General features: G+C 37.3%; 1 protein-coding gene across 3 annotated transcripts in view; it reads right to left on the bottom strand.

Annotated features, from left to right (window-relative positions):
* The window catches only part of PARD3B (par-3 family cell polarity regulator beta), a 1,146,560-nt gene that overhangs the window by 547,151 nt on the left and 583,865 nt on the right, over positions 1-15,544 (bottom strand). Inside the window, exon 1 of one of the 3 annotated variants that reach the window (XM_010352640.2) lies at positions 7,198-7,278. The exons of the other annotated variants lie outside the window; for them this stretch is intronic. Coding sequence (XP_010350942.1) covers positions 7,198-7,200 — 3 coding nt within the window. The 5' untranslated portion in view covers positions 7,201-7,278. Of the gene's footprint in view, positions 1-7,197; positions 7,279-15,544 lie in introns of those variants that run through there. 3 annotated transcript variants of the gene reach the window in all.

Raw genomic sequence — 15,544 nt, 5'->3', positions numbered from 1 at the left:
ATTTATTTATCTTTTCTTTTGTTGCTTGTGTTTTTTGGTGTTGTATCTAAGAAACATTGCCTAATACAAGGTCACAAAGGTTCACACCTTTGTTTTATTCTAAGAATCTTACACAGTGTTGGCTCTTACATTTAGGTCTATTATCATTTTGAGTTAATTGATGCACATTGTGTGAGGAAGGAGCTCAAATTCATTCTTTGTATGTAGATATCTAGTTGTGCTAGTATCATTCATTGAAAAGACTGTTTTTTATTCATTGAATTGTCTTGACACCCTTATAGAAAATGAATTTTCCAAAAACATAAGGGTATATTTCTGGATCCTCAATCATTCATTGATCTATATATGTCTATTCTTATGTCAGTATGACACGGTCAATTATTGTAGTTTTGTACTAAATTTTGAAATCAGGATGTGTGATTCTTCCAAATTCATTCTTATTTTTCAAGATTGTTTTGGCTATGGTGGGTCTCTTGCATTTCCATATTAATTTTAGAATCAGTTTGTTAATATCTGCAAAAAAAAAAAAACCAGTTGGGTTTTTGCTAGGTATCGCATTGAATATAAAGATCAATTTGGAGGGTATCACCATCTAAGCATCATAAAGTCTCTCAATTCATGAACAGTTAACAGTGACAGTTAATTAAAATAAATATTCTTTTTAGTTTTATAATTCTTTGTGGGATGTATCCTCAGGGTATCAAAGAAAAAAACTGATATTTGCTATAAAGTTGTATATAATTATTGTTGCCTCTGCACCATACTCTAAATGGAACTTTCTTGTTGATCCCTAAACAAGGTAGAAAAATAACATATTTTCTGGCTCAAATCAACATTATGCAAGGCTAAAAAATGAATTTTTCATCTAGTTCCAGTTAGATAGCAAGTAAAGTTTCTTTCCATATCAACAACATACTTAATGCTCTGAGTATACGGAAATGTCAATTACAATTTGAAAGTAATATTGGGCCAATTACAATGTCATAATCTGCTCAAGGGTAATTCTGAACTGACTACACATTTGGAGAAATCATGTCAATAACTACAGACTTGAAAAAGAATACACATTCACAGACTTACATCTCCTATTATTATTAAGATAACATCAAAAACACTTCCCTTGCCATAGCCATCAAAAAGGTGTAGTAACTATAGTTTATCACCTCAACTAATGAGCAGTGTTTGTCACTTGCCAAGATCATTTCCACATACTGCACTAACAAAATTCTTTGATATTCTCTGAAGATGGGACAGGCAGACAGATGTTTAGGGCATCCTATAAGGACATAAAGCCAATTTCAAATTGACTTCAGCAACACTGTAACTGTGCAGTACTTCAATACTTATCGACAAAAGCAGTTTACCTCTTAACAGGTACATAAAATCATTTTTTCCAAAAATTACAAAATAATTGACAAACAATAAATTAAGAATACTTAAGCTTTTCCTTCACTAAATTATATGGTAAAATGAAGAGTCATGAAATTGCACATATCTCAAGATGAAAATATGCTTTTCCTCATTGCTTATTTAAATGACTTTGAAAAAAATCTGTAAGATGACTTTTAAATTTAGAAGGAAAGGTACAAAAACAACCCTGATTATGAAGAACCAGAGGAATAAACAATTGATGCCAAACAGCTACCATATTTCTTCAGCTTTAGATTTGAGAAATATTAATTATGTAATTTCAAACCCTCAAACTTGCCTCTAGAAAACATAACAGTTTGGAGGCGCTATAATTAATTTATTAATATAATTATTACAATTTCTATTTTTAATGTTAACACAGAAGCATATAATCAGCTGTATGATATAGAACGCATAGAGCTATTTCGAAATTTATTTTGTCTCCTCTTTTGCTCAAATGACAAGGCTTTACTCTCTAAAATAAAGTTCAGCAGGAGATTGTGTCCTGTCAACTGGTCAGAGACCTTTAAAAAGTTTGCCCTTTACCACTTTCATCAGAGCAGGCAGCAGGCAGATATATGTGGCTCTCACAACAGACAAGTTTAATTACTACATTTTTTTTTAAAGCAAACGTTTTTAGCAACACTTTCAGGATCACAGGAGCATTTCTGACAGCCAAAATGAGTTGGATTTAAACATCACCGCACTATTTTTAGCTTTAAAATCAACACTCCCATAATTATTCCCAAACCAATTAGCAACAGCTGGAAAGTAAAGGTGTTTACATTTGGTTAGCACTAGTGCTAACAACTGCAAGTGTTCACAGGCTGGATGAAAGGGGCCAGGCACCAAGAGGGGCAACAGTCTCTCCAGGGGTAATCATGGTATCAGCGCCAGGCTATCATTTCATATTTCACAGTTAGTACCAGTCACTGATCTCATACAAGAACGTGTATTCATTATGAAGCACCACTAGGTTATACATGTCCAAAGAAACTTAACACTCTTGATACTTTTTTTGGAAGAAAATGCTCGATGCATTCCCAAGTTCTCACTAAATTTCCCTGGTCTACTGTAGCTACAAAACGAAATTAAAAGTAGTTTTATTGCTCAATTTTTCATTTCTCAGATGAGAACTGAAATAGCAGTCCTGTCTATCAATAGGTATCTCCCTCTGACTTACAGGCGATCATATATGGCCATGATTTTCCCCCCTCAGTGAATTTTAGCTATATTGAAAACCACCTGCCCATAAAATTTAACTGCAACTGAATTATGTTTCAAAAACTCAGGTGCATTTCAAAACAAGATTTGCATTCTGAAAAGTCAACTACAAGTTTCTTTTGAAATTGCATATGAATGTTAGAATGAGAGTAATAGAAACATTACACAGAGAGGATCTGAACATCAGGTTATGTGCCTGGTGCTCATACATAAAAATCATAATGTAAATTTTAAAATTAAAATTCTGGGCATAATTCCAGAATATTTGTTTTTACTTTTCAGAACAAAAATATCTGTGCTAAAGTAAAACAAACTGCATTTGATAAGCACACGTGAAATTAACATGTGACTGTTAAACAGTGTTATTTTCAAACTTCATATATACTTTTATGCCTTTGGCAATGCCTTGCCATTGGAAATCTCTCAGCTGACTTCAAAGATACCATCCCTAAATGTTTCAGTCCTAGCAATTAATATGCCTATAATTTACTACACACACACACACACACACATACACACACACACAAACACCACTAGATTTTATACCTACATAGCTAAAATTGGCATGACAATTAGATATATAAAAGTGCTAAATTAAAAACTGCTTAAGAAGAACTGTGTTTTATTCATTTTTATGTCTATTCTACCAGTGGTTCTCCAACTTTAACACGGATCAGAAGAATTACCTGGAGTCTTGTGAAAACCCAGATTGCTGGGCCCTGCACCCAATGCCTGAAATTTTGCTGCAGTAGGTCTAGGGTGAGGCCAGAGGGTCTACAAGTTTCTGATGGTGCTAGTCCAGGAACAACACTTCAAAAACCACTGCCTTAAAGTAACTAGTACAGATCTGAGACTCAGGAAAAATCCTAAAAAATATTAACTAAGCCAGGAAGGATAGTGTTGACGAGCGAAGCCAGTTCACCCATTTTACAGCAAAGGAAACTCAGACGCAGAAAGCTGAAATGACTGGTCTCTTTTTATATGTTGTGTTAGTGACAAAGCCAGAACCTAGGATTCTTGATACTCAGTTCAGTGTTCTTTCTGTGCACCACAATAAATACTTGCTGACTTAGAGAATGCTGACCTTATTACTTATGTTATGGATTCTTTTATAATGACAGCAACAAAAACCTATAATAATGTCTTATATACACTTTACCTTTCTTTCAAAGATCTCAAACTATTTCACATATAACTAGATGTATAGCCACAACAATCTAGCAGATTTCTTGGCATTCCTATTCCAATTTCATACTTGAACATATGGAAGACAAAAAGATTAATATCTTGTCGAAGAAGAAACTGAAGGTCAAAGAAAGAACCAAAATTTCTTGGGACCCCCATTTCCTAAGAGTTAGCTTTGAAAGCAAGCACGTTAACTGTATTTACCTTGTAATGTCTCTTAGTTGTTGATTTCAGGCAAAGAGGGTAAGGAAAAGATACCATATTATGAAACATTCAGAGAAATTATTTATATGAAAGACTATCAAGTTTTTCATTATTCTAGAGATTATGCTCTAATAATTGCATCTTTAAAATAAAAAAACCTTTTATGGAACATAATTAATTAGATCATAAATATTCTACTAACTAGTCCCATGCTAATCCTGGGAGCAGGTAAAATCATTAACATTGAATGACTAGCTGAAATCCTCAGCTTATAGAGAGCACGCACATAGGGTGCTCATGCTCATTCACAAACACACACTAAGCCATGTGGATAAATTACCTGAATGCATATGGGATAAAACTGGACTCAGCGTAAACAGTTCTGAACTTTGTAAAATGTACTAAAGGTCTACAACTTTCAATGGACTGTTTCTACAGAGATTACGCAGTTGTGGATTATGTGCTACAGAGGCTAAATCCCATTGATAATCAATATAATCAGGGTTGGCCACACCTTCTCTTCATCCGGTGTGTCTGGAAGAGATGCTGAACGGTTTTCATAGGTTTAAAAAAATTAATTTAAAATGAGTAAAGATCAAGATACAGTAGCTGAATTCTGGTCTAACACAAAAGAGACACAGATTCTAATATAAGTTCTATCACTGCTTTGCCTGGTGACCAGACACATCATCTTCTGATCTTCACTTCTCATTTCTTCACACTGGGGATAAGAAGATTTTTAAAGTCCACTCCAAGCGTAAAATGTCATAATGCACCAAATAGTAAGGCAGGCAAACTCCAACTGAATAAACATACATATAAAAATTCCCCAACAGATCAATTAAGAGGTATTCATTTGACTAAATGTTTTCTTGGAGAGCTTCCCTTGAGAAGCACTCTCAGAGTAGATACACTTTTATACTTTCTTAACATACTAATTTTTACACAACTTTTGAGGAACAAATCTATGGTATGAAGTATACTCGAAAGAAAATCAAAACCTTCCCTCTATACCCCTATTTCTTTTTTATTTTTCTATGATCTTTCCTTGGATATTTTTTCTTCTTCTCATTGCTAATAATCAGCAAAGTTGAGTTCATTGTTAAGATTTCTAGATCTCCTGACCTCGTGATACACATGGCTAACACGGTGAAACCCCGTCTCTACTAAAAAAAAAAACAAAAAACCAAAAACTAGCCGGCGAGGTGGCGGGCGCCTGTAGTCCCAGCTACTCGGGAGGCTGAGGCAGGAGAATGGCGTGAACCCGGGAGGCGGAGCTTGCAGTGAGCCGAGATTGCGCCACTGCACTCCAGCCTGGGCGACACAGCGAGACTCCGTCTCAAAAAAAAAAAAAAAAAAAAAAAAGATTTCTCAGTATTCTGATTTAGATTTTAAAAGACCAGTGAAATTTTTATAATAAAATTCTTATAAAATATACCCTTTACCTGCTGGAGTTTGTCTTTTTGTTTGTGTTTGGTTTTATTGCATATTTTTGGTAAAAATGTATAAAAGTTGACTTAACCTGATACCAGGTGTCAAAAGACAGCTGTGAACTTTTAAAAAAGGCAGAGGTGATGGTGGGTAGAGAGGGAATTCTATTTCGCTTGTGAGATTTGAGTGGACCAAACACATTCATCCATCTCATTGAGGTATCAAAAATGAAAATAACTATTGATGTCAAAATCAACATTTCATCTGCTCTGCTAATCTTTCAACATAAGGCTAACACCAGTGGGTGCACTTCTCCCTACACAAATATGTTGAAGTAAAGGCTGCTTTAAAATCTTCAGAGCCGTAGAAGTTCAGAAGTTCAACAAGGTAATTCTGCAACCCCTCTTTTATTGTTCACTGTTTCTTTCTCATATTAAAATAACACATTTCAAAAGTGCTGAATAGAGTGGAAAACAATTTTTTTCAAATACAAGACTGATATAAACATGTTCATAACCATAATTCCTATTTATAATTGGATTCTTTCCCACATCCAGTTATAGCTAATTTCCCCCTAGTTTTCCTATATCATTAAATATATTAAAACTGCTTAAGCCCAGCTCTTAGATACACAAATTGAAAAACAGCAATTTCCACAAGGTCTGCTTCAGATCATGCTAAATCACAAAATGTATGACGAAAGGTATTATAAACATCCTTCTTTCATTTAATCTATTTAAACTATACCATCTTCTCAAATATTTAGAATCCAGGTCTGTCAATATGGACATTTATATGGTATTAGGGCTTCATTTGTAACTCCAAATCATCACCTAAAGCTGGTAAATAGAAAAAACTTAAGGAAGTTGGGATAATTCAGCAATTACCAAGCATTTCTACCTTAACCACTTCCATTTTGCTGAGTGAAATACATCGCAATCAAATTTGGCTCTAGTAAATATCCCATATACACTGATGCAAACCTTTACAGAAGCCAGGTTTGGTTCAGAGAGAGTAGAGATAAAAGGCCATACTATTAAAGCAATGGTTTCTTTCTGCACACGCATTTCACTCATGCCAGCACAAGCATACATCCCTGCTGGGCTTCACTATGAAAATCTTCAGGATGAAAATGTGCTGTAGAAAATTTTGAATCCACAGACCAATTCCATAGCTGTGTCATGAACAGGGAAGAAAAGAAAAGAAAAGAAAAAAAGAAAAGAAAAGAAAAGAAAAGAAAAGAAAAGAAAAGAAAAAAGGGAAAAGAAAAGAAAAGAAAAGCACACTGATCCATATGTGTGCTTAGTTTGGCAGTACATTTAGAAAAAAAAATCTCAAAATTTAGGAAGCCAAAACTGTGTTAAAGAATTTCTTTATAACTATTAGATAGAGAACCACATTGACAAGCCATCTTAGTTCATGAACAAGGCATGTTCAAGGACTTCTTGAAAAGGTCTTTTTTATTGCCTATCCTCTATAAGCATTTCACCCTCTTCTCACGCAGACTCAAACCTCCCTGACTTTGCCATGTGCATCTGTCCCTCTCCTATGACCTCCATATATCTTCCCACACAATGATTTCACCATTCACTTTGTCATTCTTGCATTTCACTTTATGACACATTTATTGGAAGCCTCTAGTTTCAAAAAACAATTTCACAGCTTATAAGACCTACTGAAAATAAACAATTTGGGGATGGGTTTTCTTCAGACAACCTAAGAGGCACTTGAAGCAAACCTTACCATGACTTATGTGAAGAAGGAGGAACAGCGGAAGAGTCAAAAACAACTGTATGGAGAGAAGTAGGGTGATCCAGAGCCGGCTACACCATCGTGGGTTCTTACAGCATGTGGAAACACAGCTTGAAATGAGGTGCAGAGGTCTGAACTGCTGAGAGCAGCTGTAGTCATGGGCAGCAGTCAGCAAAAGGTTTGTTTGTATTTTGAGCAAGGGTAGAAACACAACAAAGAGTTAGGAGAGACTCTGCAAAAGTAGCTACAGCCAGACCAGAATATGTTCTGATCACACGAGGAAACCACCATGCATTTCTATTTAAATACAAACGTTTTAAACTTAAAACTACACAGTGCTTGAGGGTTAGAGGGATGCACTGTCCCATTAAAATAATCTATTGGTTATCAATAGCTAAAATGTAAGCTCCAAGTAGGCAGGCAGTGGTTTTTATCTATTTTGTTCACCAATATATCCCCAAAGCCTAGAACAGTGCTTGGCAAAGCGGAGATGCTCAACACATGCCTAGATACACCAGTTTTCTAGAACACCATTGCTTGCCTGGCAAATATCCAGCCATTCATCCCTTCACACCCAACTCAGTATGAGCCACTTTCTCCCTGAACACTCTGCATGGACTCAATCTTCCTTTTCAGTGCCACTTTCATGCCATGTGCAAGCTCTGTCATGGCATTCATTGATCTTGGGGTAGGTGATGATTTCTTTACGGGTCTGTCTGCATTGCTTGGTAGTGAGAGCTTTCAGGTGGGGAATGAGTCTCATCCATGTTGGTATCCCTGTCACTTAGCACAGGTCTGAAATACAACAGATATTCTACTTACAAGGGGTTTACTGGGTAAAGAAATCTGCTCCTTTTCCTTAAAGAGTCTTAGTTAACTTTCAATAGAACATATATTTATGATGTCTGGAGTATTATGCTAGACTCTATGTGCAGAGTATTGTGCTGGACTCTGGAGGGATTCAAAGATGAATATGACAATATGATACTGTCTCTGCATTCGAAGTTGCAAGCCAGCTGGAACCATTGCCAGAGGCATCTCTGGCAAGAGAATTTAAAGTGCAATTGAAAGCTAATCTTTATTTATGGATTGAAATAATTGAAGTAAAAGAGAAAGCACTGATTTGTACCTGGCTGGTTATGTTTCTTTATATATGCTCCTATATTTTATTTATTATAATGTAATTTAAAATGACTTTCATTATTTATCAAATATATTTAAACCAATATTTAAAACCAACTAAGTTCCACAATGGCTGGAAGCTTGAGTTAATCACGTTCTCACCAGCTGAGAAAGGAAACTTGCATGCTGAAACCTCCAGATCCTGAACCTACAGACTAGAAATTGTTGATCAGCGTGGACCACTGCAAGCAAGGCCCCCCATCTCAGCACATCTTCTTTGAACCTCTCGCTCGATATTCCTCTCCTCTTTCAGCTATCTCATTTCTTTAGACTTAATAATGGGTCAAGATAGAAACAACTCTTGGGGCAACTGTCCTCTCCCATTGCTCCTCCTTCTTTCGGCACTTCCTTAGCCTTCAAGGGTGCATCACCTCCCAAATACCTCCAAACCCTTCTCCTCCTCTGTTCCCAGGATGCCCTGGAACCTTTCATAAGCTCAAGAACTTCCTTAAGTATTGTCTCTGCTACTATGATGTAAATGACAATAAACTTTCCCCAAATAAACTACTTCCTCGGCAACCCTATGAAGTGAGTCATGATCATTTTCTTCACGCTGCCCACTCTCATCCTGGAGCTGTTTCTAGAGAAGAGTTTCCTGTTTCCTCCTCTGGAAGCTGCACCATGCTGCTTTATCATTTCCTTCTCATTGTCCACACCTGTTAGTCTCCAAGTTGGTCCTCCAGCACTTCCTCTTGCTCCATCATTTTAATTAATATTTTCTCCCTCTTTCATGCCTTATCTTTCACTATCATCCTGGGTAACATCCATGTCCATGGGCATCTTACACCTTGACCTCACTCAGTACCTTCTCCCTCTAGTAGCCTTCTGCTTTAGGAACTCTGTAATCAAAAGCAAAACTGAACATGGGAATTCAAGGGAAAAGTTTTTGAGTAACGCTCATTATTCAACAAAAATATATCATCAAATGAGAAATAACAGGGTTAGCAAACCCATAAGCAAAACAGCAATCATTCAGTTCACAAGCCCTTAATGAGGGTCCCCTTTACTCCAGTGCTAAGCACTGGAGATACAGAGATGAAAAAATGTACACACTTTTTGTTCTGAAGAGTCTATTCTGGGGAGTAAGGAGCACAGAGGCTGGAGAGAAGATACTAATGAATGGCCCCTCTACTGTTCTCCTTTGCATGTTCTATAATTCAACTCAACTGAGTACCAGCAAGATCCCAAGAAAGACACCACTATTCTTTCTCTAACCTCACCCTGCTTCCAAGTATAAGATAAGGACTGATATGTAGCTGCTAATCCAAGCCTATATCTTTGACAGAATTGTAAGAGACTTGTAGCACTGAAATGATGATAAATGTTTTCACAGACACATCCTTAAACAGTGATTGCTCTATGGGACCATATCTAAACAAGGGAGGTGGTGGTTGCTAGAAACAACAACAACAAACAGCCTGAGTGAATGTGGGGAGGATATTCTAATGGCCACCTCCTCATCTATTTCCCCAAGAAGGTCCAGAAAAGTGAGAGGTCACCAATGCTGCGACCTTTTCTGGAGCCTCTTTGAAAATACATCACTCCACATACAAACCTCCCAGTGTAAATGATGCAGTTTGTGCCATGATAAAATTATGAATTATTACAAGCTCTGGGCCTTTGGCTTACATGTACTATATGTATATGATTTCAAATGTTGAATCCGTAAGTACTAAACGTCTTATGTTCTTAACTTCTATTCCATTTGTTGGCTACTTTGGGGTTGAAAAACTTCAGCCTCTAATGCTTAAATCTCTTCCACTAACCCTGCACAGGCAATTACTAGAATAACTAGAAGCAGCCAAGGTGTGCTATGATCAGATTGCTTAATTTACATATTTATAACTGCTTCTATTAGACAGTGATGATTTAATCTAAATGTCATCTCTGGATTAATCCTTGAATCCCATTCAGACTCAACAAATGGGCTTGCTTAGTTGGGCAATTATTTGGGGCCAAAAACTTATGCAATGAAAACTGGTAGAGGATGAAATTGGCCGACTGTTTACATGTTCTGATTGCTTTTGCCTAAGAGCTACAAACCAGCTTCAATAAGGAACTTCCCCACACTAACAGGCCAATCTTTTCCCATAGCATGTGTGTCATTGCCTGTCTCTCTCCACCTCCACTCCCAACAGGCTCCAAGAGCACAGTATCTACACTCAGTAAATCCTCATGAAGATTGACCTGGCTTCTAGCTTATAAAGTTGGAAGAAAAAAAAGCCATGTCAAAACACCTCTGGTTGTCTGCCTGAGTTTTATTGTTTTGTTTAGAGTGGATACTCATTATTTACTGAATGACTGACCAAACCAACTTACCCAACCCGCCATCTGATTGTGAAGCTGACTGCAGCACCATACTCCCTAGCAGAGGAATGTGGGCCAGCACTCCTTTTCACAATTGCATGCAGAAATAGCAAATCCCAGAGAAACTGTTGTAAATACTTGGATCTTTCCTGAACTGTATTTTTAATATGTTATGAGAACAATAGCAAGGGACGGTTAAAAACATACATGAAGTAGTTATGTTTCAAACCTGTAACAGATCACTTACTCAATGCCACATGACACAATAAAACAGTGTCCCAAATGAAAAAAAGGAAATCTTTTTAATCAAACCTTCCCTTGGTCTGAACAAAACAGAGATTTTCATTTCATTCCAGTTACGTTAAGGTTTCTCCCACAGCACTATGTCCAATCACTCCGCCATATCTAATCAGTGATGCAACCTCACACGTTTAGTGAACTCCCAGGGTTGCACAGAAAAGCACATGCTTCCTGGCAGACAAGAGTTTTTAAGCACAGTGGTGATGTAAAAACTCTGCTCTTCTCCTCTTGTTACAAGGGAAATACTTCTGTAGCTGAGGTCACTCCGGTGATGCACCTCTACAAAATACAGCAAATGACCTCTTCACTTGTGAGGCAATCAAAGCAGATTAAAATCACAGCATTTAACAGCTCTTCAGAGGGAATGGCAACTGGATGCGAAAACGATAGTTCTATAGAATTAAACATATTGGTTAATTTTCATGGATGACGTTCCTCTGAGAAAGGAGCAAATTACAGATATGACAATAAAGAAAAAAACCTGGTTTTTATTTTTTCTTAAAGATTGAAGTACATGCATGCAGAAACAGTAAAGGGTTAGGATATCCACTGGGTGCAAAAAAAGTTGAACAAAATAATTGACTCACTCCTACCCTTGACTTCAGGAAATGGAGAATCAATGCGATTTTGGTCTCAGATTTGCCATCTCACCAGAAAGGAAAAACAGAGAAACGACTGGTTGTTTGGCGGTTGGTGTATAGCACTAGGCTAAAGTGCCATGGACAGTGAAAGGAGCCAGGATATGCAATTTGTTTGCTGACCTCCAACTTTACCCTCCTCGGTTAGATGGTCAGATATGTCCCCATCAAGGTGGCACATATTTTATGAGTCAGCACAAGGATTAAGAGCTTGCAGAAAGAGTCGGGGAGGTCAAGGTGGGCAGATCACCTGAGGTCAGGAGTTCGAGACCAGCCTGGCCAACATGGTGAAACCCCATCTCTACTAAAAATACAAAAATTAGCCTGGCACAGTGGCAGATGCCTATAATCCCAGCTACTCGGGAGACTGAGGCAGGAGAATCGCTTGAAATCTGGAGGCAGAGGTTGCGGTGAGCCAAGATCATGCCATTGCACTCCAGCCTGGGGAACAAGAGCGAGACTTCATCTCCAAACAAACAGAAAAAGAAAAAAGAAAACTAAAAAGAAAGGAAAAGAGAGTGCCCATGAGTTATGGCCTCACTGCAGGCCGGGCACGGTGGCTCACGCCTGTAATCCCAGCATGCTGGGAGGCCGAGGCAGGCGGATCACAAGATCAAAGATCGACACCATCCTGGCCAACACAGTGAAACCCCGTCTCTACTAAAAATACCAAAAAAAAAAAAAAAAAAAAAAAAAAAAAAATTAGCTGGGTGTGGTGGCAGGCACCTGTAGTCCCAGCTACTCAGGAGGCTGAGGCAGCAGAATCGCTTGAACCTGGGAGGCAGAGGTTGCAGTGAGCTGAGATCAGGCCACCACACTCCAGTCTGGTGACAGAGCAAGACTCCATCTCAAAAAGAAAAAAAAAAAAAAAAAAAAAGACAGTCATAAGTGTTGTAAAATTCTACATACTTTGCATTATGATTGGCAGTCATTCCCATAAATCTCTATTATTGACACAAAGAGGTGGAGACCAGGAGACAGAAAGACATACAAAGGAAGAGAAAGAGGACAGTGTAAGTCAGTAACTCTTTTCATTAATGTGACATGAATTTGTCTCACTGTTCCTAGAGTTCTGCCCAAACGTAGCGAAAGTTGAGGGTTGATTTTTACTTAACATAGTTTTCTCTCCCTCTGAATTTTGTGCCTATGGTCCAAATGGCTTAAAACAGAGCAAAACTGGTTGGTTTTCTTTCCCATTATTTTTCAAAGCAACTCAGTCATCCCCCCAAGCCCAGCTTATCACATTTTACCCTATTATTTTAAGAAAGAAATATAACAATCTATTTATTTTCTTTCTGTCCACTTGGATTGAATAATTCAATCCTCAATGTACTCATGCATCTAGACCTAGTCTTATTTCCTTATTTATGCTCAAACTCTGTCAAATTTTAATCTTTCCCTCTAAAGGAAGTTACTCTGTACAGTTGTCAAACGCATCACTGAGTATGTTTCTATCATGATCCTCAGTTTCCATAAGGGTGCTAATGATGACTTCTCAGTACTGGAAAGACTGGTGACTGCCCATGAGTTATGGCCTCACTGCGGGAACTCAGTCATCATCATTTGGATCACGGTTGCAAACTCTTTAGAACCTCATACCATTTACCTGTCTCTGAGAATCACATTCATCTAGATGCCACTGCACAAAAATAGCTTTCAATTTAAAACTGCAGTGAACTAGAATAATTGGCTTAACTCTGATGTCCTTATGATTACACTGTCACATTAGAAGATGCACTTTAAGTATTTCTTTGGTATGACTTCCGATCAACACATGATATTCACATGGAATGATACAACACCCATTCTGTTTGAATAGCTATGATGGTCAGGGTCACTTCAAGCCTGGTAGAGCTGTTTTTCCTTTTTTTAAATAATATTATTGGTGATATAATTTTGCCATTTGAAATGTCTAATACTAACACCAATGAAATGGTGACATTCATCCCAGGTTGACTGCTCCATTCAAACCACCACTCTTCACAGACTTTTTACTTTCTCTATCTACTTTTCAATAAGGTAACATCATTTCAAAAAATTCTTCACTTCATCGCATTCATTACTCTCATTTGTAACAGTCTCATTACATAAACAGGTTTTATAAAATGTAGACAACCTACTAAAATATTTCAAATTTTGTCCATAATATTGAAGACAGGAAGAAAAAAAAGAGAAAATGTACAGATCAGATCAAATGGCATGCTTGATGGCGTTTATAAAAAGCTAAGGGGCTTTGAGGGTTATAAGAAGCCAAGTCCTGTGACCTACTTAAGCCTAAGGACCACTGTAATTTGATTGGTATAAAACGAAGTGAAGCAGTTAATTTATGGAAAGTACACATTATATGACGGACAAAGAAGGATGACAGTTTGAATCAATGGAGTAGTAAGGTTTTTTTCTTAAAAAAACTGCATTTTGTTTAAAGCAAAAACTTGAAAGAAACCAAATGGGGAGTTCAAAACTTTATTTCTGAAAATATATAGTATTTTCCATATTCAGTTGGGATGTACTTTTAAGTTCAGATGCTTGTCTTTTGTTTGTATTATGAATATTCTCATCAAAGAAGAGTTTAAGAAAATAAGAAAAAATAAAAATGCTTAAGTAATTTTGACAGCAATTGCCTTAATACGAACTGTTACATACACTTCGAAGACTCAGCAATGAAAGTTACAGGAGGGCTGCTAACAGTGCCTATATGTAAAATCTGAATTTCAATTATCTGCTGTATTTACAACACCATGGTTTACAATGTGCCAGAAGGGATGGCTTAGCGGTCTAAGCATCTGGCTTTCAATTGCCATAGTCCCTGAATTGCACAATTTGATTCATCCCCTACTTCTGGTAGGGGCTGGATATGCAGATGAGTCACACCCACCCTTGTGGGCTTCACCATCCAGTGGTGAACGGGCAGCGGTGGTGGAGCAGGGGGCTGGCCCTAAACCTTTGCTTCTAACTGCATCAGACCCTATGTTGACTGGAGATGAATTTCTCTCTCCATTCTTTCAGGAGTGCCTCCAAAGGTTTCCCCCCATTCCCTCCACCATTGTCATGAAACATATAAAGTAGCAAGGGGTTAATTACTTTAAAACCATAACAAAAATATCTAAAACCAAAATACTGTCACAGTAGCTAGAGTTTTCAAACTATATTCACTGGGAAAAAAATTGACAGAGAAGCAACTCAAACCATGCAGAACTAGGTGTGAATGGATGCCTTTGGACTCAGGAAATACAAAGAGAACTTTGTAATTGCTCCCACATAAGCCACATGTTTACTCCCTTTCATATTCTATGTGCATCTTCATGGAAAATAAAGAGGCCACATGAGATCCCATTTAGAATGCTCCTGTCATAAAAATATGTCTGCACTATACAGCTTTCCAAAGAGGTGCACTTCAATACCCATTTTGTAAAGTGTATTAGTTCTGTAATATTTACTGTCACCTGGGGGAAAAACCAGTAGGACTTGTTGAAGTCTTCACAAAAATAACAAATTAAGTGAGATTAGAAATGCCATAATTAATTAGGCCAGCTCTCTTTCACTTGAAAGGCTGGAAACTACACTGAGTGGTAGTAACCTACACCTACTAATAAAGCTATGCAACGAATAAAGCAGTATGTTCTTGCTAGCAACAGCATCACCACACGTTCTTGAAGGCATTAAATTTGACCTTTTATTGTTTCCCAGCACTCTCTCAAGGTTCCTTTCTGCAATGAACAATTCTGACCACATTTTAAATCTTACTTTGGAAGATACTGACTTACATAATGCACCAGAATGATAATAATTTGCACGAATGCAACCCAGTCATCATAAATATGAGAAAATAGTGAAAAGATATATTGTTATACTTCATTCCTCAAATGAATACAAAAATTAAATACTTTCAAATATAATTAAAATGTAAATAT

This window comes from Rhinopithecus roxellana, chromosome 14, assembly GCF_007565055.1.
Source record: "Rhinopithecus roxellana isolate Shanxi Qingling chromosome 14, ASM756505v1, whole genome shotgun sequence".
Taxonomy (NCBI): domain Eukaryota; kingdom Metazoa; phylum Chordata; class Mammalia; order Primates; family Cercopithecidae; genus Rhinopithecus; species Rhinopithecus roxellana.
Note: the sequence above shows the minus strand (reverse complement) of the source record. Positions and strands in the feature narration are given on the sequence as shown.